Source organism: Pelobates fuscus, chromosome 2 (genome assembly GCF_036172605.1).
Source record: "Pelobates fuscus isolate aPelFus1 chromosome 2, aPelFus1.pri, whole genome shotgun sequence".
Classification (NCBI taxonomy): Eukaryota; Metazoa; Chordata; class Amphibia; order Anura; family Pelobatidae; genus Pelobates; species Pelobates fuscus.
The window spans coordinates 86,045,886-86,071,344 of NC_086318.1; the positions used below are offsets into that span (position 1 = coordinate 86,045,886).

The 25,459-nt window shown below is 43.5% G+C and overlaps 1 protein-coding gene across 4 annotated transcripts in view; it reads left to right on the forward strand.

Annotated features, from left to right (window-relative positions):
* Positions 1–25,459, forward strand: part of SNED1 (sushi, nidogen and EGF like domains 1) — a 147,023-nt gene that overhangs the window by 85,112 nt on the left and 36,452 nt on the right. For all 4 annotated transcript variants that reach the window (XR_010086585.1, XM_063442408.1, XM_063442409.1 and 1 more), the window contains 6 exons: positions 4,678–4,791; positions 5,473–5,589; positions 5,863–5,976; positions 9,242–9,355; positions 9,438–9,551; positions 23,305–23,418. Coding sequence is in view for 3 of the 4 variants with exons in the window: in XM_063442408.1 (XP_063298478.1) it covers positions 4,678–4,791; positions 5,473–5,589; positions 5,863–5,976; positions 9,242–9,355; positions 9,438–9,551; positions 23,305–23,418 (687 nt within the window). In the remaining variant the exon portion in view is untranslated. The remainder of the gene's footprint in view (positions 1–4,677; positions 4,792–5,472; positions 5,590–5,862; positions 5,977–9,241; positions 9,356–9,437; positions 9,552–23,304; positions 23,419–25,459) is intronic.

The window sequence follows — 25,459 nt, forward strand, 5'->3', positions numbered from 1 at the left end:
TCATTAACCGCTAAAGGGTTACTCCACCCACCATGATCACTTCTGCTTTTAGAAATGGTCGCTGTGTAAGCAGTCTGTATATGCAGCATTTCAACAGAGAAATTACTCATGTTGTGCCGAAATGCAATGACACCTCCAAAACACGTGACCTTGTCAGCACAGAACACTGTTGCAGACTGACGCATGCCAAATCTATGCATAAAAAGTATTTTCTCAGCATATAGAAACATAGAAACATAGAAACATAGAAACATAGAAACATAGAAACATAGAATGTGACGGCAGATAAGAACCAGTCTGCCCATCTAGTCTGCCCAATTTTCTAAATACTTTCATTAGTCCCTGGCCTAATCTTATAGTTAGGATAGCCTTATGCCTATCCCACGCATGCTTAAACTCCTTTACTGTGTTAACCTCTACCACTTCAGCTGGAAGGCTATTCCATGCATCCACTACCCTCTCAGTAAAGTAATATTCCTGATATTATTTTTAAACCTTTGTCCCTCTAATTTAAGACTATGTCCTCTTGTTGTGGTAGTTTTTCTTCTTTTAATTATAGTCTCCTCCTTTACTGTGTTGATTCCCTTTATGTATTTAAATGTTTCTATCATATCCCCCCCTGTCTCGTCTTTCCTCCAAGCATGCAGTGCGTGCTGGTGACAGACGTGTAATCAGCTTCTTCATTTGCAGTAAACACTGTGAGCATGACTGCAATATGAGTCCTGTACACAGTCCAATACACTGCTTGTTGAATTCCTCCTTCATTTTTGCCCTCACTCCAGATTTTGCTCTATCCAGTCCTTCTTGCCTCCCTGTATTGAATGCTCACTTCATTCAGGTTTATAAACACTGTCTCTGTCCAGTCCTCCATACCTCCCTAATAATTTGATACTGTTTCCTTGCTGGTTACTGGGAATACCTGGGGATCCCCTCTGCCAGCTAGGGGCCACAACTAATGACCCCACGGTTACTGATAAGCTGTGTGCAGCACACAAAGTGAGCACTGCACTCAGCTCTTTAAATTACCGTGGCTGAACTTCCATGTACACCCATGGTCTAGTGACATCAATATTGTCCTCACCAAAGATACCCTTTAACAGATCAGTTCACTCATTGCAGATGAGGATCAGCACCAGGCTCTGCATGCTGATCACTGTGTATGATCGCTGTGTCAGGGGGCTTTAAATCATATTGTGATAGCTTGTCACAATATGATTTAGCAGCTGAGAGGGAAGTAATGCCTTTCAAGCAGTGAGTGGACAATGTAGAGTGCTCACAGAGTGCTCTGCACTGGAAGAAGATAATTAACACCAGCAGGGGGAATCCCTCCAACATTCTATTTAGGTTTAGCATTGGGGTTAGGGTTTGTCTGTCTTTAACCCCTTAAGGACCAAACTTCTGGAATAAAAGGGAATCATGACATGTCACACATGTCATGTGTCCTTAAGGGGTAAAGTTAGAGTTAGCATTAATCTTTAGAGTTAGTGTTAGTTCTTGTGGTGATTTAGTGTTACGGTTAACTGTTACTGTTTAGAGTTATATGTAATTTTTAAGGCTAGGGTTAATTGGTAGTAGTAGTTAAGATTTGGTAGTATTTATATTTAGGGTTAGTGTTAGTCTTTAGAGTTAGTGTTGGTTATTGGAAACTCACTTGTGGTGAGTTAGTGCTAAGGTTAACAGTTACTGTTTAGGGTTATAGTTAATGTTTAAGATTGGGTTACAGTTGGGGTAAGTTAGTGTTAGTTGTTAGGGTGTGGAAGTATTCATATTTAGCGTTAGTGTTAGTCTTTAAAGTTAATGTTCGTTCTTGTGGTGAGTTGGTGTTAACAGTTACTGTTTAGGGATATAGTTAATGTTTAAGGTTAGGATTAAGTTAGGGTTAGTTAGTGTTTGTAGTTATGGTTTGGTAGTATTCATATTTAGGGTTAGGGTTACCGTTGGCATTTAGGGTTAGTGTTACAGTAAAGGTTAACACTGTAGTTAGGCTTGTGGTTGGCATTAGTTCCAGTGTTAGGGTTTGCAAAAAGGACCCATTTTTTTCTCATCTCTTAAAAACCTGTAATCCCCGTACACATTTCTACTCCTCCAAACACGCCTAGGTGAGTTGATGCCAAAAAGCTCGATTTTGGTCTCATCTAACCACAACACTTTCACCCAGTTCTCCTCTGAATCATTCAGATGTCCATTGGCAAACTTCAGACGGGCCTGTACAGGGGGACCTTGCGGGCACTGCACAATTTCAATCATTCACAGTGTAGTGTGTTACCAATTGTTTTTTTGGTGACTGGTTCCAGCTACCTTGAGATAGAAACATAAAAACATAGAATGTGACGGCAGGTAAGAACCATTCGGCCCATCTATTCTGTCCAATTTTTTCAAATACTTTCATTAGTCCCTGGCCTTATCTTATAGTTAGGATAGCCTTATGCATATCCCATGCATTCTTAAACTACTTTACTGTGTTAACCTCTACCACTTCACTTCAGCTGGAAGGCTTTTCCATGCATCCACTACCCTCTCAGTAAAGTAATACTTCTGGGTATTATTTTTAAACCTTTGCCTCTCTAATTTAAGACTGTGCTCTTGTTGTGGTAGTTTTTCTTCTTTTAAATATAGTCTCCTTCTTTACTGTGTTGATTCCCTTTATGTATTTAAATGTTTCTATCATATCCCCCCGTCTCGTCTTTCCTCCAAACTATACATGTTAAGATCCTTTAACCTTTCCTTGTAAGTTTGATCCTGCAATCCATGAACCAGTTTAGTAGCCCTTCTCTGAACTCTCTATATCCTTCTGGAGATATGGTCTCCAGTACTGCGTACAATACTCCAAGTGAGGTCTCACCAGTGTTCTGTACAATGGCATGAGCACTTCCCTCCTTAACAAGATCCTCCCGTGTAGTTCTGGGCTGATTCCTCACCGTTCTCATGATCATTGAAACTCCATGAGGTGTGATCTTGCATGGAGCACCAGACCGAGGGAGACTGACAGTTATTTTGAGTTTCTTCCATTTGCGAATAATCGCACCAACTGTTGTCACCTTCTCACCAAGCTGCTTGGCGATGGTCTTGTAGCCCATTCCAGCCTTGTGTAGGTCTACAATCTTGTCCCTGACATCCTTGGACAGCTCTTTGGTTTTGGCCATGGTGGAGAGTTTGGAATCTGATTGATTGCTTCTGTCTTTTATACAGGTAACGAGCTGAGATTAGGAGCATTCCCTTTAAGAGAGAGAGAGGAGACAGAAATATTGCTGATTGATAGGGGATCAAATACTTATTTCACTCATTGACATGGAAATCAATGTATATCTTTTTTGACATCCGTTTTTCAGGATTTTTTTTTTTTTTGTTATTCTGCCTCTCACTGTTACAATACACCTACCATTAAAACTATAGACTGATGATTTCAGTGGGCAAACCTTTAAAATCAGCAGAGGATTAAATACATTTTTCCCTCACTGCATGTAGGGGCTTTTGTTGTATAAATACAAAAGGATGCACACCAAAATAATAATCAATTACTTTAACTTTTTTCTGTGATGATTATCACACCTACCAGAATCTTAAATCTGGTATGAAATTAAATTGTATTTTACTCCTCACTCCTTTAGTGACCTGTAACTACAGAAAATAAACTGACATTTTAGGCATATAATGTACACTATATAAATATCACATTTTACCCTTCAACCACAGTGTTTTTTTATTAATGTTTTTTAACAGAAATAAAAAACATTCACTATTACAGTCACGACAACACACACGACAACACAGTGCATGTAGTACAATACATTGTTAGAAGAGGACATTGTTACATTCCATGTGACATGTTATTTCATTGTTACAAATATTTGCTCTCGCATTCGTCATTGTAAAGGATGTATACAAAAAAAGAGAGTGTAATTTTTTTAAAAAGCAAATAAAAAATAACACAAACGAAACGCGTAGGACCTTGTGTGTTATATTTTTATTGCTTTTAAAATTGCACTTGCTAATAAAGCACTTTTTTAACTTCCAAACTGAATCGCCAAAGTTTGGTTTGATTGGGATTCCTGATCTAGACTTCTGGATTGTAGTTACCGTTGAGAGGGGTTACAGCCTCCCCCCCACTACCATCAGGAGAGGCACCCATAAAACGAGTTTACTACATAAAATTTGTGAGTGCGTTGATAAAAATAATCAATTGTATAGTTTAATGGTATTGCACTAGGTGTTACTTTTCTAATTTATAGATGCACCAGAATTGTTTTGTTCTATATATGTACCTTACCCAGTCCATCCGAACAAATAAATTGATTTATTTTGAATTACTTTTCTTTAAAGTATAAAGAAAAGTAACTATTTTTACTCATTATTATTCCAAAAACTGTTTCAAAAAAAGAAAAAGTATGTTTGATTTATTTTTTGGGTTGTTGCCTTATTTGGATTTATTTTCATAATAAATTATACTTTAAATATGTACCTAACACATCAAATTAAAGTAATTTTTGTTCTTTAAAAAAAATTGCACATAATATGTGCTAGTACAATCTATGAGAAAGTTGGAAACTATGGTTGAACCACACATAGAATAAATGACACAATTGCTTGTATCCTTAAGTACCAAACAAGCAAACTGAAGCTGTGTTCTTAAGGGGCTAAACATGGACATTCATACTGAGATTATTTTCTCCTCTCTAGAGCTCAAACCTTGCTCTTCCAATCCATGCCAAAACGGGGGAATTTGTGAAGACCGAGGTGCTACTTACAGCTGTCTCTGCAAACGTGGTTACACAGGATCTCGCTGTCAAATAGGTGAAGACCTGAGTTAAAGGTTTAATATATATATATATATAAAAGAAGAAAGGATGAGAACTCTGATAACGGACAAAAGTTTAGAGAGACTCGATAGCTTGCCCTTCGGTGGGTCCCCGCTCAGTTCTCAAGCTGGCTTTAGCTCATCTTGTGCCATTACAGAGCGAACATCTCTGAAACATATCAGACTGGTCCCACCCGTACGGGCAGTCCAGATCCGAAATACCAGCAAGTTCCTCTGCACAAGAGATATAGCAACCCCAGACGATCGTTTCAGCCTCCTTTTGGGCCTCGTCAGTGAGGTGTAGATGATAATATTAATATATATATATATATAAAATATGATTTGTGTAGGTTACCAAGTTAATGGGTTGTAAATGTAAAACATAGGAAATGGTCTAGATCATTCTGGAGTAAACATACTAAAGGAAAGCAATCATCAGAAACATTCTGTTGGTTTCCATGGTGATTATTCTACTTTTAGAATTTTGCACAAGAACCTTGTGCAAAACCTTGTGTCCTTTATATACAACTACTGAGACCACATGAAAGGATTAAACATGAGGTTGGACCTTGTAAAACATGTAGTATGAAAAATATTACCAAGAACCACTTGACAATCATACATTTCACTTTCTTAACTTTCTACTTATTTAGAATTGTACTCTTCTCTATTCTCAGAGGTCAGACCATGCTCTTCATCTCCGTGCCTGAATGGTGGGATATGCAGGGAACTAGGTGGTGGTAGTTATATCTGTGTGTGTACCCGGGGATTTAGTGGGACGCACTGCGAGACAGGTGAGGAACGCGGCAGTGCTATCTTTGTAATACTTGGTGAGCCTCAAGTAAAAAGAATAAAAAGTGACCAGATTTATCACTGATTTACTAACACAAGAGTATATACAATGTGGCACCGTGTAAACGTACTATATTGAGTATATTGTATATGCATTTTAGAGCTGCATGTGAAAGTAATGGCTAATTAAGAGGGTTCTAGGCTATCTGTACTTCCTTATTCATTTTTCAACACACGTGTTTTCCATTCGATTACTTTTCTCTAAATTTTTTTAGACCCTCGACCCTGCTTTTCCAATCCTTGTATGAATGGGGGGATATGTGAAGACAGAGGTACTAACTACAGTTGTCTTTGTAAACGTGGGTACACAGGACCTCGCTGTCAAACAGGTGAGGAACCTTGCTCCTTAGTTGTAAGCATATACCTTATTATCGTATATATGTGTATGACTCTAATACCGGTAGTATTGGTGCTAACAACAATTTACCAATCGTCATAGTTAACACTTTGGGCCCCTTATAACACCAATGGCTGGGGCCCCCAACACACCGACACACATTCCGAAACACAGATAAAATACTCAAAGGCACACTAATGGATACATGATTGATACTGATGGCAAAGCACTTAGAGTAGAATTGTTTTGAGTTAGAGACACTTTCTAACGGGCAGGTGGGATGCAGAAGTGAAATTATTCACTGAATGAATAAACCAAAAACTTAGAAATTAATTGTGATTTAGGCATAATGCCCTAAACCGCATATTTACATATAAATAACTGATCTGATTAATGCACATTTTCATTAAACACTACTCTTATCATATAATGAGTATGGGTAACGCCTGCACCTATAACATTAAGAAAGCCTAAGTGGGCTTAATGGGCTTTACATTGGGTAAATCTGTACTGTGTGTGAAGTGCTACCATGCAAGTATATGGGCACTTTCATGGTAAATGAATTGGCAAGTTTGTGTAAAAAACATTTGGATGTGCCACCTGGTACTCCACCTCAGGTGAATCTGTAGATGTCCAATATAATGACTAATTATCAATTGTAAAGCATACTGATTCCACTTCAGTCGGTGCCAAAAATAGAATCTGTATGATCTGTTCATCATGACATGGTATTCTACATGAGAACCTATGGTACGTGTCGACGATCTGAACGGTGAAACAGATAAATATTAAATAATAGTTTTGGAAAAGTTAGAGCAAAAGGTAAGTTTAATGTCAGGAATGTCTCTAGCATTAGAATCCAATACTTTCTCTTTGATTTTATCCATAAATCTTTATTCGCATATAATGTTCTCTGTGGCGGAGTAGACGCATGGCAAGAGAGCTCCTGCAAATTTGCCCAAAAGCACACCAATTTCGGGCACAAAAATTACGAATTGGGGATCTACCCACAACGAGCAGAGCCCAGTGACCAAGAAGGGGCGAAAAACAAAAAAATTGAAACCAGATAAGCCGAGACAAGGGACGACCATCGCGGAGCTCCTAAGGCAGACACGCGAGGCCGCAGGGCCTAAAATGGCCTCTCACCCGGACACTTACTCCGAACTATCGGATGATTTCTCCTCTGAGGGAGATGTGGCCGACCTCTACCTAGCACAGCAGCAGGCACCAATAGCCCAGAAACGGGACGACTCACCAGTCACCACTGCGGTTTTAAAATCGCTCCTCGCAGACCTGCAAAAGACGCTCCAGACGGACGTAGCCTCGCTCCGGGCCGACATACAAGGCCTGACTGGCCGTATGAGCGAACTGGAAATTAACACCAGAGCCAGCTCAGACCACATCACAACGCTCCAACAACAGGTCATAGAGCTACAAAACCAGAACGCGGCACATGAACGCCGCTTTGCGGCCTTGGAAGATGCACGCCGGGCTAATAACCTGAAAATACGAGGTGTCCCTGAAGATGTCCCAACTACTGAACTGCCACACGTTTTGAGACGCCTCCTAGCGGCCCTGCTACATCCAAAACAGGCCAGAAATGTCCAACTGGACGGCTTCTTTCGGGCCCCAAAACCGGCCCAAGCACCAAGCACAGCGCCACGCGACCTCATAATCAGATTCCAGAACCACGCAGACAAACTAGCTGTTGCAGCGGCGACCAGGGACTGCTCACCCTACAAATTCGAAACAATGGAATTAACCTTCTATGCCGACCTCACAGGGGGCACGTTAGCCTGGAGGAGATCGCTTAGGCCACTTACGACGCTCTTACAGAAGAAAGGACTGAGATATAGATGGCTACAGGCCAGAAAACTGCAGATACTACATGGGCCTGACAAGCATGAGATCCACGACATACAAGAAGCGGCAGCTCTGATGCCCATCTTAGGACTACCGCACGACTCCTTAAAAACGGCTGATACGGCGGGCACAAGTGGGCCATCGCATCATTGGAACCCTGAAAGAGTGACTCCTTTCGTCCCACGCACCCTCACAGAAGTCCCAAGCACGGCGGGAATCACTTGAAGCAGCCTGACAACCGTTACCAGCTGGTACCGAGGCGAAATACCCCAAAGTCTGAAAGACAATCTGCCTCAAAACTTTTCCTGTTGACTTTTCTTGCTTTTTCGTTAAATTTTACTTATCCTGTACGGTAGGGAATGTATTTACTTTGTGCTATCTCAGAATGCCAACACATGTTAATGGTACTGACCTGCTACACAAATAGAAGGTACATAGACCACGGCCCATCACCTCCCCCCGCCTGACCCCAGCTCAGCACGACACGCCGAGAATAATTCCATAGACAGGCGCAAAATCACCCACTCACAGCGACCACCGCTGTTACACCGACCAACATAATCGCCCAACGGCGGTCTCAATATAAGACTCCCCTATGCCATACGCTTAGGCCGACTTGACACTTACTCCCGGGCGTCTTCCAAGACAACTACCTGGTATAGGGCACACTCAGACACCCCAACGCCCACAGCCCGTGTAATTTTACCTTTGCTCATTAGACTAGCTCTTCCTTCCCACCGAGCTTGGCACTTTTCCTGAGAAGGGCTCATGTGCCAGACTCTGGCAATGCCCACCCCACTTACTACGCACACTATATAATCATACGTTATGTCAACCCGGCCAGATACTAAACTTAAGGTATAAACCTAGTATAGGGGCTCATTTTCCATTGCTAAACAATGTTTTCATGTCCTATTCAGGAGCTCATAGTTAAGCAGTCTGCTCATAAGCACAACCTATGCTATATGCCAACTCCTGATGTTTATGTTACCTCACTCCATGTTATCAGCAAGTATAACCTTCTTAAACTCTTGGGTTCAGCACTATAAGCAACTGCACTCCTTAAATGTTTTTATAGCATAGACATTAGCGACATACCTGTCTCATATTTGTACTTAAACAAATGATTGTCTTATATATATGTGCCAAGGGGTCTTCTTTGCACTGTTCTTGCCTATTATGTCATGTTACCATGTTACCTCTTATCAAAAAAAAAAAAAATCCACTCGGCAGATCACTGCACCAAACCAAGTATCACTGCTTTTGTACATGCTTGAGAACGTTATGGGCACTAGCCCACATTTTGTACTGTAACGATTGCTATATATAATCTGCTGAGTGACTAAAATAAAGAATTAAAAAAAAAAAAAAAAAATAATGTTCTCTGTTTCTAGAAGTCAAACCATGCTCTTCCTCTCCGTGTCTGAATGGCGGGCTGTGTAAGGATCTGGGAATAAGTTACAGCTGTGTGTGTGCCCAGGGGTTCACTGGTACACACTGTGAGACAGGTGAGGAGCCATGGATATTGCTGTTATATTTAGAGGAGGACCTGTAACTATAAGGTGGAATATTGATTTACTATCTCCTCAGTGATCCGGCCATGCCGTTCCCATCCATGCTTGAATGGAGGGTCTTGCGAAGACATGGGTCCTGGTTACAGTTGCTTGTGCACAGAACAATTTACTGGAACGCATTGTGAGACAGGTGAGAGTTTAATTTGTACTAATATCGTTGGTAGTTTAATCAGGTTGTAAACACAATGTAAAAAATTCAAGTGACCGTTTGTTTTCCACATTTGTTGTTATATGCAAACTCTCAATATAAGTATTTTTAGAGGAAAAAAAAGAAATGGATCGATAATGATCAAGTGATACCCATAGTTTACATTCATTTAAAAAACATTTTTGTCTTAAAGACAAAATGCTAAAATGTATAAAATAACATAATTAAAATGTATACAAGATAGAACAATAAATCCATCTAATACAATTAGCACATTGAGAGTCTTTAGGTAGGGACAGTTAGGCTGCATGGCACATGTATAAATGGACCTCTCATTATGTACAAGAGCAACACACAAACACACATACAGGGATGCACACATCCATCCAGACTAGTACAAGGGGCGCTCATGGCAAAAGAAAATCTATATTAGTAAAGTAAATGAAGAAATAAGGACTTTTAAAGTTGGGTGTATCAGAGTGGTTATACGTGGGCTGGTGTTGAGCACAGAAACTTTCTTTTGCTATTTTTCTCTCTCTCTCACTCTCTATGTCTCTCTATCTCTCTCTGGTCCTTCTGTGAAGGAAATATGAAGGTGAGGAGTAAGCCATCTAGTCTGGACTATTTGTCTTTGGTCTCTGTGATAACAGAAATCAGATAGTGGTAAGTATGTTTTGTAGCCTAGAGGTAAAAGGTTGGGGAAGTTCAGGCATATGCACGTAATGTATAGCTCCACAGGCCTAATTCCGGTTGGCCAAGAGATGGAATTGGGATGGGCGCCATACACCTAACCAGAATCTATGAGTGGACTCAGACGTCCTCATCTCACCAATGGAATTGGGATGGGCTTGTGCAATATACAGTAACAATGTGAGTTTCTTATTTAATGCCAGAAAGTAAAGAGAGATGAAGGGAAGCAGTATTAACCCCCTAGTATCCTGGCACATGTTTTTAGGGGGTCTTGAATCTGTGCATTCACAGATTAACCCTGTATGTATATGCATGGATATACTTCTGAATTAAAGAAAAGAGATTCTCATTAGAAAGAATATGGGTTTTATATGAGTATGTGAGGAGAAGAGGAAATGAAATAAACAAAAAGATGGAAATCATGTAGATTAGGGAGAAAAGTGATATAGGGCAAAAAAAGCGAACTCCCAATGTTAATGCATCATCAATAAGATATGGGACTCTGCTTTCTTCTTTTTTTTTATCTTCTAAGGCGAGCTTGAGGTCATCTCTCCTTTACCTTTCTTGGTTGTCTATTGGGTTTCTCTATGTCTCTTATCTTCTTCTACACGCTTCTACTGTCCTTTCTCAGCTTGCTAGTTTACAGAACGGAGCTATCCGCTCTAAAGATCCCCAGAGATAGGTACACTCTCATGCATATGGAGATGGGGATTCTCCCTTGTGCTTACTGTCCTGTCTGGCTATATTATCCTGGGTTTATTAATGTCCCATCTGACTATGTTGTAATATTTGTACTATTACTGTGAAGCTCCTTGTCTACATCAACTATACACATTCGCTTTGCTTTATTGGTTTGTAGTTTGCTGATATTTCTTTGCTTATAAAATCTGGTAAAATAAAAATTGTCAAAAAAACTAAATCAATGTGCCAGAGTTTCTGATTTAAAGGGGAGCTCTAATCACCATAGCTACTACACAAAATTGGAAGTAAAATTCTGAATTATCGGAGCAGCTGCAGAGAGGCAGGGTTATGGGTACCAGGAAGAAGCTTGTTTTTTTTATTAAAAGACTCCAGAGCAGTTTGACAGGGCATGGCGCTTGTAGCTTCAACGTACCATAACTGCTACAATGAGATGTAATAGTTGTGGAGCATAAAGCGTTCCTTTAAACCTTGTCAAGAATGTAATATTCCAAAAATGCAAGTATGTTTGTTTTTTTCCTGCACAGCTCTTATTATAAACGTTGTTGCAGATAAACATTTGTACCAGTTAGTCACTGAAAATACTAATGGTGGATCTGACAGCATTATAGTAGCACAAACAATGAGTACTTTCCCCAAATAAGGCTACAGTAATACTGTAACACTGTCCATGGTACTGAATAAAAGTAAAACCCATGTCGTATAGAAATATATATATCACCATATTTCAAAGAAAGATGTATTTTTGCTTATGATTTAAAGCACTAAAATGTATTTCAAGTGCCAATAAACTTGAAGATGGTTATTTTACACAGGTGCTAATGGATTTTGAAATGGAAAATATAAACTTATAGACATTTTTTGAAATGTTGGGGTTCCTGCTTAAACAGTTCTAAAGTAAATTTTTTGGTAGTAATCCATTAGAAATGTATCTAGTGCCTCCTTCACAAGTAGTGTAGCAAATTGTGTATAAATATTGAAAACCCACTGTTAGAGCAGGCTTGCTAATCTAATAGACCAAACAAAAAAGTCATATTGAAAGTGTGTGTGTATAAAGAAATGTCATTGCTTCATCATGTACAATTTTTCCTCTGTGTGTGTGTGTGTGTGTGTGTCTGTGTGTATGTAGAGAGATTGTATTGCTTCAGCATGTACAATTTTTCCTCTGTGTGTGTGTGTAGAGAGAGATTTTATTGCTTCATCATGTACTATTTTCCCTATTATTATTATTATTATTAATAAAAGCTATTTTCCCCTATCAGTATACCTGGATTTTATTCTATGCAAAGAAGTCTTAATCATGCACAGATTCTGTCTCTTTTGACTTTGGTATTGTTCGTGTATGAAACAGCTGCACCTGTTTTTAATCCATACAATAAATCAGTTTTGCAATGGCAATACACTAGCAAACTATCCAAATTGTTATACGTTCGCCTGTTCTACTGCACTTTACAAAACTTTGAACGAGGCCCATTGCTTGTCCTGTAAATAATATTGCTCAAATTCACACGTCACTTCGCTCTTTGGGCACAGCAACCAATGCACTCTCAGCAAAAAACAAAACAAAAAAAACGAGGACGATGTCTTATTTATTTATTTTTTTTTTTTTTAATTCTTTATTTTTGTTGTGCTTGAAGGAACAATCGCACATCAGTAATGCCACAGCAACAGTTACAAACACTTGTAAAAAACACATTTTCGTCGACTGCTATACAGCATTTAGCTTAAACGCACAATTTTTTTTTAAATTAACAATACACGCTAAGTACAAGCTGAGTAACTACACTTGTCATAGTGGGTTAAGTTGTCGTTTAGTGACAGTAGCTTATAATTAATATGTAGTATCATCGCTGCAATATCGTTTGCATAGTAGCATTAGTTCTCCGTAGATATGACATGCATAAACATATGTTGGTACTAGCATTTGTAGATAGCAATTACAGGCTATTCAACTTGCCCCACTGGTCATAAAACAACCATTAGTGCCTCTACTTTGAGAGTGAGTGAAAGGCAACATAAAAACAATAAGTAGTGTGTTAAAACTAGAAGATAAAACCTGGTGGGCATCCTTAATACAAGCTGCTTAATTATTTCTAATATAATGGTTCACGTTATGGTCGTCAGGCTTAAACTCGAAACATACAGTGCTACATTGTCAAGCTGACTATGATGAGAGTATACCAAGGCAAAAGCCACAGTTTTAAACAAAAGATTTCAGTTAATGACAGGTGCTTGACAAGTTAATTATGGTAGCATACTTAGCTTTAAATGCTAAAAAAAAAAGAAAAACTAATGCTGGTACAGTATATACAACGTGCAGAACAGTCAAAGCTTTGTAATTAAATTATAATCATGAGTAAGTGAGTCGCTTCATTGCTTATATCACCCCCACCGACCGGGACCACCATTGTTGCCTCTGCGGGTGGCCGTCTTCCTGGCGGTCCAGAGACCCCACGCTCAGCGAGAGTCCCATGAGCTTTAGGAATCCGCTCTGTCTTGCGATCATGCCGAGAAGTGAGTGTCCATCATGGCAGGTATCCAGACACAGTCCCCCCATGCTGCATTGTGGAGAGTTTGCTGGTTCCCATAGGGCTGCAGCTGTGCGGGAGTGTGCTCGTCTCTCCCGATAATCAGATTGTCGGCGTGTGCCGTGGAGGGGAGCCCGGTTTTCGGTCCCTGGGTGAGTCTGTTACAGGCTTGGAGTGGGGCGGGAGGTCGGCTTGTCTCCGTGTCAGAGGCACTTTCCGCCTGTTCAGGTGGCGGTAGTCTGTTTGCGGGTTACCTCCTGCTCTCCTATGCCGCCATTGCCGTCGTTGAGTGAAGTGGCTGCGGGGGTAAGTGAACCCGCTTCTCGGCTCAGCCCCATCTGAGAGCTGGGGCCACCTTGTCAGTCTTGGGCGCTCGTCGCTTGCGCACATGGCGCCCGCCATCTTGGGCCTAGCGGTTAGACCTCTCAGCTTCGGCCGTGGTTTCCCGATCAAGGCCTTGGGGTGAGGACCGGGATCACCCCCCCCCCCGGTCCATAGGGGGGGAACGAGGCCGAGTCCGCCCCGCGTTGTGCTCCAGGTTGGGTGCTGTGTGGCAGGCCAGTGGGGCAGCGGCCGTCCGCCCCACTCACCACCGGAGTAGGCCTCAGGCAAGTCCGTGAGGATTTCCCCTCCAGGGGTATGGAGCTCGGGGAGCCAGCCTCTCCCTGGATCCAGCGGTCCCTCTGCTTCAGGCTTCGTAGCCGTCGGTCGGCTTTTCGGTATATAGGCATATTTTTAAATCGATTATTTAAGTGGTGTAGCAGGAGCTCTGCTGGCCTGCGACCGACCAGCTCGGCGGCCCGGCCCCACCCCCCCGATGTCTTATTTTTAATACATACAATGAATCTGGTAGCAAATATGTCATAGCACAAATTATTGTACATTTAGAATTAGAGTAAGAATCGTAGTTGTAATAATTACAACATGTACTTACCTGCTTAATATAATGTATGGCAATAAAAGGAAGTAATGCCTACAACATCTAAGTTTGTCTTCCTTTACAACATGTATCATTTTAATATACCTCTTGGCAGATTGCATTGTCAGACATATTGGTTGGAGAATAATGTAAAAAGTTCGGCAATAGCCATGTTAAAAAAAAAAAAAAGTAGTTTGCAGCTGGCGCCCTAATAATCTGTGACATACAATTTATATTTCGAAGGGGCGTGGTTTAGGTGCCGACCAAGATGGACGCGTGAGTGAGGAGCTCCGTCCAAACATCCCTCCTAATAGCTCTTAACAAGCGCTTACAAAAGCTAAATGGGTCGCACGAAGCGGCCAGACAACTCTCAGACCCCGGGGAAACAGACTCAGAGACCCCTGGATAATTTCCTGCAACCGCATCCTACCACGAGCGGAGAGCCAAGCAGCCCCAAGATGGCGGCGCCGCCCGCGGCGAACTCTGACTCTGGCACTGCTCCCTTCGAGAGGATTGAGGAGAGGCTGCAGCACCTAACGACTGTGATGGTGACTAAAACTGACCTGCAGACCCTTGCTACATCCATACAAGAGGCGGTAAGGACAGAACTAGCGGGGCTCCGCGCAGAGGTGACCTCACACACAGGCCGCATTGCCGCCGTGGAGGAGTCTGCTGCGGCCTACACAGCGCGCCTACAAACTACTGACACGGCTGTAGCGCGCCAGGGGGGGATGCTCCTGGCCATGAGGAGGCACCTTGAAGATGTGGATAACCGGGGCAGAAGATGTAACATCAGAGTCCGAGGCGTGCCAGAACCAGAGGGCTCCGAAAATGTGGAGGAGGTGCTGACGGAGTTATTCCATTCAATACTCCAGCTACCCACACCTCAAGTGATTGAATTTGAGAGAGCCCACAGAACACTAAGACCACGCACTGTGGAAGAAGGCCCGAGGGACATTATCTGTTGCCTACATTCCTTCCCAACGAAAGATGCCATCATGCAAAAGGCACGAGACAGACCGGCCTGGCCCTACAGGGGGGCACAGGTATCGTTGTTTAATGACCTATCTCCGCTAACCCTGGAAGCGCGCCGCGCACTACGCCCGGTCACTAATACCCTCAGGGACCGCCACATTACGTACAAATGGGGGTTCCCATTCGCCCTCATGGCACGGCAAGGTAACCGATGGGTGTCTCTTAGGGGGCCTGAAGACGTACCGGGCTTCCTGGAGGAACTCGGCCTCCCCCCGCTGCCAATACCGAATTGGATACTGGGCCCCTCAAATTTGCCTCCAAGACCACAAAGAGGGAGCAGACGCAGAGACGCAAGATCTCCGCCACGCGAGCTCGCCAGGCGACGCAGAAACCCAACCTCTCCTGAAGAATAAGGATAAGAACTCTACCCGATGAAGGCTACCACAACCACTCTAGATGTCTTCGCTTACCCTGGCCTGCTTTTCGCACGTTGTCATCTCAACGACATTACAGTTCCCCCAGCCGTAACGGTACATCAATGACCTGTTTTGGGAAGACCGATGCCTGCGCTCCACACACCCGGCGATGGGGATGGACTGGCTACAGCCGACAACCTCAGGTACTTTGGGGATATATTTTTTCTAAACGGGGTCCCCCCCCGGGTATGTGAACTCGTGGCATTATGCCTGGTACGGAACCGCTACCCCTTCACTGCCCTCCCTGCCCCCCTGACTCAGTTACTATCGGGGCCCTGGAAATATATTTGGGGTGGGGGATATGGGGATGGGGTCTTTGGGGTTTTGGGGCCTGTCTCCGAACTGCCTGCTGATATGAGTCACTGGACTTCGCTTCAGACTAGACTACACCATGGCAGAACACGTGAATATGCAATCCCAATGTTAATGTTAATGTTGTGTACCTTGTATTATTTGACGCATCTCTCCATAGTGTTTTTCATTTATATGCTGTCTGAACCCCCCATCGTTACATTGTTATTGGGTAATAGGATAGAGGTCTCCAAGATAACACTCATGTCGTGATGGCCTTACGTTGCACTGAGGGTTAGATGTATGTAAATGAGCCTTATCCGTAAACGGCAAAACATATACCCACCAGCCCTATATGCGCCACCCCGATGATTGCTTATTACATATAAATATGGGAAACTCCCCATACACATTATTCGCGTCATGTCCTTAACGTATATGGCAGCTCTTGGGCATTCTCGCCTCCGGATACTAGGGGGAAACGGTGCCCTGAACTCGAGGCCCACACGACACCACACTATGTTGTAGGGGGGGATGGCCATATGCCTGGGGAGTCAGGGCCGTAAACACAACACGTATTTGATGCAGCTAAAAGGGGCTCGGGGACACGGGGTACAATGACAATGACACCCACTAGATAACGCATAGCCTAAGGGGACCCGATACACGACTCATGGGTAGTCTTCAGCCTGGAATATTCATTGATTGTTGTTCAACATTCTATGTTTTCTATCTTGCATTTAATAATACACGTAAAGAGTTGATATGTCTGGTTTTGACATATAATTGTAATGTTTAAAGCTTATAAGATACTGCATATAACCTCTGTATGACACATGTGACCATTTGCACTTGACGCATAAGTAAGCTCACCACTCAGTTTCGATAGGAGGGATGAGACGGGTGACCTTAAATTCCCTACATCTCTAACACTCCTTGCTATCTCCTCTACCACTACATCTGGTGCGGACCTTGCATCACGTTACCCACACTTTCACTAGTGCCCAGGCTTCACAGCCAGGCTGTAGGCTTTTCCAACCTCTGGGCGGGTCCCAGGTCTGGTGCCTATCGGCGCTGGTTGCAGCACTAGTTCCTCCCCCTTCGCCAACCCCCCCCCCCCCCCCCCCCCCCCCCCAAGGGACCTGGTTGCCATTAATTTCCCCTGATTCACTTGAACACTGCACACGATTACTGTTGGAGGTTGGAACCCTCCCAACCCTACTTGTCACACCCACTGATAGACTCTGTTAGCGGCCGCATCGAGCTCCTGAGGATTCCCCCACGCTCCTGGTGCCTCACGGGCCAACCCATCTCTTCCCTACCTCCCTCTCCCTTCTCCGTCTTCTTGACACGGACCTATACCGTGGGCTCCAGACCTGACTGGCGCTCGAACCGCACAGATCGTGATTGGGCCATGGCGTACCGCTGCACACCCCTGAGGGTCCTCACGCAAAATTGCAGAGGCTTAAACGCCCCGGAACGCAGGTCGCATTTACTAAGAGCACTGAAGAAACAGCACATCTCGATTGCCATGCTCCAGGAAACCCACTTCAGGGAAGGTTCAGCGCCCAGATTACACAGTAGGCATTACCCTGATGCCTACCTCTGCAACCACCCATCGGCCCACAGGGCTGGAGTTGCGATTGTCGTGGCGGCCGAGATATCATTTAGAGAACTGGAACGAGAAACTGACCCGCAAGGGCGATACCTCTTCTTAAAGGGTGTTATAACCGACAAAGTGTACACATTAGCGACAATATACGCCCCCAACAGGAAACAGGCACCCTTTTTACGCGATGTCTTGCACAAACTGGAAGATTTTACGGAAGGGATCCTCTTGGTAGGAGGCGATTTTAACGCTCCTTTAGACCCGACACTAGACTCCTCATCAGGACATAGCTGCCTGCCACAACGCCATATTAAAACCATCCGAGACTCTCTGAGCTCCATGAGGCTGGTCGACTGCTGGAGAACCCTGAATCCCACGTCCAAGGACTATACGTATTACTCAGCCTTACATGACAGATATTCCCGCATCGACTTTTTATTTGTTACGCAAGAAGGCTTATCTAGGCTACGTAAAGCCGTCATTGAGCCGGCTGCGTGGTCAGACCATGGTACAGTCATAATGGAGTTAGAGTCCCCACTATTCCGACCGTCCAGGTGGACATGGCGACTCAACGAAACTCTCCTGTCGGACCCAGGTACCAGAACACAAATCGCCGAGGAGCTGGAACAATTCTTCAGAGACAATAATACCCCCGGGATGTCCCCCATCACTATCTGGGAAGCCCATAAAAGTGTCATCCGAGGAATACTCATACGCATTGCCACGATCAAGAAACGAGAAGCTATGCGGGAAATGACCGACCTTTACCAATCTATAGCGCACCTAGAACGCCAACACAAAAGAACCCATCTTAATGCAGTATATGGCGAATTGATGGAAAAAAGAAGAACCCTTAGAGATCTCATCCTGAAAAGGCACCTCAGAACGCTACGGCGTTCAAAAAGCTTCTACTACGCTCACGCGAATAAAGGGGGCAAATACTTGGCGAGAATCCTCAAGGGCCCTTCGTCTCCCGGACAGATACACAAGATACGTCTCGCGACGGGAGAAGTGTCACCCCTCCCACAAAAAATCGCGGAGGAATTCAGGATGTACTACCAAAACCTGTACAACCTGCCATCACCACTGGACAGTGAGTCCCAGACACGACAATCTGAGCGGACCCTGGAATACTTACGTGGCACCATCGCGAACACGATTGACCGAGACGAGGCCACGATACTGGACTCCCCGATTAGCACTGAAGAACTCGCAGCAGCTCTTAAATCTTCTATAACCGGCAAGGCCCCAGGACCGGATGGCTTTTCGGTCGGGTATTATAAAAAGTTCTCCAATACCCTACTTCCATGGCTGACCAAGGCGATTAATGAAGCAGGGGAAGGGGGTAACTTTGGAATGGAATCACTGGCGGCCACCATCACGGTACTATTAAAACCAGGGAAAGACCCGCTGTCCTGCGCTAGCTACCGCCCGATCTCACTGCTTAATGTAGACGCTAAACTATTCACCAAAGTTCTGGCCACTAGATTGAAACAACTCCTCCCAAATTTGATACACGTGGACCAAACTGGCTTTATCCCGGGCAGGGAAGCTAGAGATAGCACTCTCCGACTCTTCTCCCTTCAACACCACGTAAGGCGAACGAAAACTCCCCTAATGCTGTTGTCGACGGACGCGGAAAAAGCGTTCGACCGCGTTAACTGGACCTATATGATAGCGACCCTTCGACAGATGGGATGCGGACAAAGGCTACTCACTTGGATAGCAGGGCTGTATAGCAGACCTAGGGCCACGATCAGGGTCAACGGAGCCACGACAACCGACTTCGCAATCAATAACGGCACCCGCCAGGGGTGCCCATTATCGCCCCTGCTGTTCGCAATAACGCTGGAACCGCTACTTCAGTCGATCCGCTTGAATCCCGATATTCAGGGGTACGAATGGAAGGAGAAGTGTCATAAGGTGGCTGCATATGCGGATGATCTGCTATTCTTTATTCGCAACCCCAGAACCACCTTGCCTTGCCTCCTCTCTGAAATTGATAAATATGGGAAACTATCAGGGTTCAAGCTTAATCTTGCGAAATGCGAAGCCTTGAATCTCACGCTACCCTCTTCAGAATACGACTCACTGAAACCACTCTTCACGTTCCGATGGTGTCATGATAAAATGAAGTACCTTGGCATCTGGATACCCACTGACCCGTCGGACATATACAGGTTCAACTTTCAACCCATGTCCCAAAAGATAGTTGCTGACCTGACCAAATGGTCGTATCCGCACGTCTCCTGGCATGGTCGTATTGCTGTTCTGAAAATGAACATACTCCCAAGACTTCTCTACCTAATGCAGACCATCCCAGTAGCACTACCGACAACCTTCTTCTCTCCCCTGAAATCGGCGGTTATCCGCTACGTGTGGCGAGGCGGAAGATCCAGGCTGCGATATGACATACTTACTCGACCCAGACATAGAGGGGGACTGGCGCTACCGGACTTCAAGAAGTACTACCAAGCCACAGTACTGCAGCGTATTCTAGACTGGCACGCGAGCACAACTTGGAAACAATGGGTAGAGCTGGACAGAGGCCTTATAGGCCCCACAATCGAGGCTAAGATCTGGGGAGGCGACGGGAGCTCTGTCTCGCAGCACCGGGAGGACGGGACGGTCCTGCAGACGATCCAGAGTTGGAGGACCATGAGAGGCCAGTCTCGCATCTCTCCCACTCCTAGCCCGATGACCCCCCTGACATACAACATATCAGTGGGGGGAGGGCTCCCGCCCGGCGCGTGGCCTATCGCAACCACTGGGACATATATACCAATATACAGTGTGCTGGGGCCTGGGACACTTCGCACTCTGGACTCGCTGCTGGAGGGTGAACCTAGGACCCCCATCGCCGTCTTAAGATACATACAATTGACACACTATTTCAACACCATACCCCACAAGGACCACCTATTCCGGAATTTATCCTGGTTCGAGAGTCTTTGCGACGGAGGAGACCTCCTGGAACATGCGATATCGGTACTCTACCAGAACCTTATAACGGCCGACATACCCGCCACCGGTACGTTCCAGCGACAATGGGAGGAACAACTGGGAATGACCTTCTCAACCCCTCAATGGAATAAAGCACTTATCTGGCAACAAAAGAGCTCTATGAGCTCGCACTATCAAGAGGTAAATTATAAGTTGATCTCATCATGGTACAGAACACCGACAAGGCTACACCAGATTTTCCCATCCGCCTCCCCCACTTGCTGGCGTTGCAATACGGACAGGGGCACTATGGCCCACATCTGGTGGTCATGCCGAGACATCACCATATATTGGACAATGATAAGAGACGAGATAACGTCCATCCTGGGGGACATCACAGACTGGAGTGCAGGACTAGCGTTACTCCATATTTCGACGCAACCTATCCCGGTATATAAGAAATCGATACTCCGGCACCTTCTGAATGCTGCTAAGGCTTCTATACCGGTACACTGGAAAACAACCGAGATACCCACTAAGGAGGAGTGGATACAACGAGTCGAAGACATACAGGCAGCTGAGGCGGCGCATGCCTCCCTGATGGACCGAGGAACTAAACATGCAGAGATGTGGTTCCCATGGTTCCAATATATCTCACGATACCGGCGAAACGATGGTAATACCGGAGCAGCGGAGGGAGCGTCAGCGGGGATGGGCACCACGTGATGGATCGTGATCAACTTTACCCACCCTCCCCTCCCATACTGCCTTCTCGTCTTGAATATCTTCCCGCAGCAACTTTATATGTCAGACCGGTGGGGTGCCGGTCTGGGGGAATCCGGGAGCAGAAGGGACGGTTGTAGACCACCATAAGCCACCGCACACTACCGATTCCTTACCTATTGCACACGAGGCATTGAGCCACTACTACACACCCCCAACGCATACTTCCTAAATCTCAAGTTACGAACTGACCATTACACCATATACAGTAACCTATACAACCGCCATGGCCGACCACGGTCCCTTCACCTCTCTTTCCCCCTACCCCCCTTCCCCTCCCCCTTCCCCCCCCTTTTCCATACCTCCCCCCCCTCTTTTTTCCACCTCTTCCCCCCCACACCAACTACCCCAAGCATAGGCAATAGAGCTTATAGTCTGGCCCACCTGCAACATAGTAAAGATGACATAGCCTTCTCTACCGTGGCTTTCTTACTTCTTTTGACACATTTACACATTAGAGGAGAAGGAGATGATAACCTACATAACACATGCATCATTGATTCGCACAGAGTTTAAGGCTGGGGGGACTAAGATACAGTGGAACAACACATTGCCGAACCTAACTCTCACATAGCTCCTGTTCGCATCCCCGAACCACTACGTTAGAGCACTGACAGACCCAAGACAGAAAAGCCTCTGGAGAGGATGTGGCCATATGAACCGTATCTAACTATTGACCTTAGACGAGGGGGATACCCCTATGCTCTGCTGACTGGCTAGGGGTAATGATATCCACTGCCCCAGATAGGGCGGTCTGGTTGAGATTTGAGATACCTAGGTTAAAGCCACTCTCACGAACTCTAACGTTATAGCTTGTCTTTGGTGGGCAATGTCAGGATAAATGTTACGGACACCAGGCCCATCTCACTCGTCAAACGTGGAACTACTAGTAGATCCCCCTACGCTATGTATCACATTTGCATGATGGAATTAATCTTTCTTGCTCCTGCAGGTCTGATCGAAATATTGTTTGTTGCCGACCATGTGCTACACCCTTACCTTTAAATCTCCGACTACGTCGTTCACTGTGATATTATCACCTATAAACTTTTCTCTCACGTATGGACATTCAAAAAAAAAAAAAAAAACACCCACACGGGTGGAAAGTTAAGCTGTAACTGTGTTTACCCACAAATTTATTGTTCAGATGTAAAGTTGATTACCTCATATGAAACTTACGCCTGATATTGTTATTGCATAAACATGTTCCATGTCAAGCTGTCACCTTTACACAATAAAGATTTATGAAAAAAAAAATTTATATTTCGTCTCCAGTGTAGTTTCAAACTTTGGGAATTATTAATTTAAAAAAAAAAAACCATGAGTGAAAGTTCTAAAACTGGAGCAGTTGCCATGGAAACCAGTGGAATGTTCCAGTAGCTCCTCCATTTTAGCCCAGTATTACACATAGACCTAAATGAAATCACAAGGTTGGACATATGTTCTTTTAACATTGAGTTACATACATTATATGTATTTATCTGTGGGAAATGTATACAATGTATTTGTGATTGTCCATTTTAATTTTCTCCAATCATAGTAATAATAATGTTAATTAATATTATGTTTATATTTAGAACGCCCTTTAATAACAATTCCTTTCATGTTTTCTTTATCAGTCAATTTAATTATTCTTCCGTTCCTGAGTTTATTAAAAGAATCGTAATATTGCAAATAGATTTATTTGTAAAACATAGAATATCATTAAAAAAGTGAGATGTGTCTAGTAACTAATCGTTCACAGGTGATGTAATCTGTTACAGATAATTCTATCCTTTCCCTTTATCCTTTCTTCTGGTTTTTGGGACCCCCTCTTCCACAGAGGTTAGACCATGTTCTTCTTCTCCATGTCTGAATGGAGCCATATGTGAGGATCTGGGTTCTAGTTACAGATGTTCGTGTTCCCCAAGATTTACAGGAACACATTGCGAGACAGGTAAATAAACTATTATAACATTTTTTTTTTAAATGGACTATTTCTGCTGAAGTTTATCCCCCCACAGTGCATGTTCTACTTACCCCCTCATTGAAAGCCATGAGAAGCCCACACAAGTAACCTATGAGTTATGATATGTACATGTTTTGTACACACTATACAAAATCTTGTACAAGCCAGGAGGGTAGTATGTCCCCCCACTGATGTTACAAAGCAGGGACCACCATTCAACTGCAATGATTTTAGCAAATTGTTACAAGATTAATGAATTGGTTGAATGGAAACTATCACTTTAAAAGACTGCACAGTATGTTACACGTTATTATTGTAAAATAAGAGATTGGATACTACTAGGGAAATGCATTACAAAGAACAAAGCAAAAGAAATATAAAAATAATACACTAGTATGCAAGTTCACATTTTCTTAAGTTTTTTTTTTTGTTTGTTTGTTAAAGAAAAGTGCATATAATTGAATTAACATATAGAAAATATGGCCTACATGTGGCCATGTGTGGATAACTGTAGCCATTCTGTCTAATAAGAGTGGGTTACGTAGCTAAGGGGAAAAATATTAAATGTGTGAATGGGAAGTAATATATGGAATAGTAAGCGAGACTATAGGATTAGCTTACAGACTTCATAGTTATTATCAAAAGCCACTAGGTAAGGAATTTCGGGGTGATTTTGACTTGGCTTATCTTCTGCAGAGATGTCTTGTAAGTATGTCCATTGGTCCAAGCTGGCTCAGTGAAGCCAGAAAAAGAGATCATTAATTGATTAAAAGATTGTCCTTTGCAATGTTCTTTGGTTTTAGAGACAAGGGAAAACGTAAGCATCAGAAGAGGGCATTCATTGTTGTGGTGTAGAGATCGGATGTAAAGTCCGACAAGGGGAAAGGCAGGGCTGATGCATAGATGCACAGACCAGGGAGTCCAGCTGGTGAGATTGGCCTTTTGGAGATGCAAGCTCAGAGTGACTCAGAGTATTACGCAGTGTTATTGTAATGTAGTACGACTTGCATACAACAGAACAAAGAGGCATATCAGAGCTGGCATGCACATAAGGAATGTTTCCAGTTATTGGGGAGATTCCAACCTGACACTTTTTCATTAATGTAACTTGAGATTAGCAGAATGAGCCAGGAATGTTAGGAAGGCTGTTCTTACGGCAAGACTCCAGATGGTTAAAAAGCAAGAAATGAATATAATTCCATCTTAATCCCTGTAATAAATATGAGTGTACTAGTGAATGCCCTCAGTACTATAATTATAATTCCTTATTCTTCACCCTCAACAGTGGATGAAAAATGTCATATTTTCAGTCCTAGTACTAGTAGACAATAATTCATTATATCCACTAAAAATCCTGGGACATGCAGTACAAACGAATCTCAATAGTTACATAGTTACAAAGCTGAAAAGAGACTTGCGTCCATCAAGTTCAGCCTTCCTCAAATATGTTTCTGCTGTTGATCCAAAAGAAGGCAAAAAAAACAGTCTGAAGCGCTTCCAATTTTGCAACAAACTAGGAACAAAATCCTTCTTGACCCCATAATAGCAGTCAGATGTCTCCTTGGATCAAGCAGCTATTACCCCACTCATTGGAAATTATATCCCTGTATGTTATGTTTTTGGAAGTATTTATCCAATTGCTGTTTAAACATCTGTATGAACTCAGATAAAACCACCTCTTTAGGCAGAGAAGTCCATATCCTTATTGCTCTTACTGTAAAAAAAACCTTTTCTTTGCCTTAGATGAAATCTCCTTTCTTCCAGCCTATATGCGTGGCCTCGTATCCTATGTATAGCCCTGTTTATGAATAGATTTCCAGATAATGGTTTGTACTGGCTTCGAATATATTTGTATAATGTTATCATATCCCCTCTGAGGTGCCGTGTTTTCCAAACTAAAGAGATTTAAATTTTTTAACCTTTCTTCGTGACTAAAATGCTCCATTCCTTTTATAAATGTTGTAGCTCGTCTCTGCACTTTTTCTAGTGTCATGATATCCATCTTTAGAACAAGTGCCAAAAATTGCAC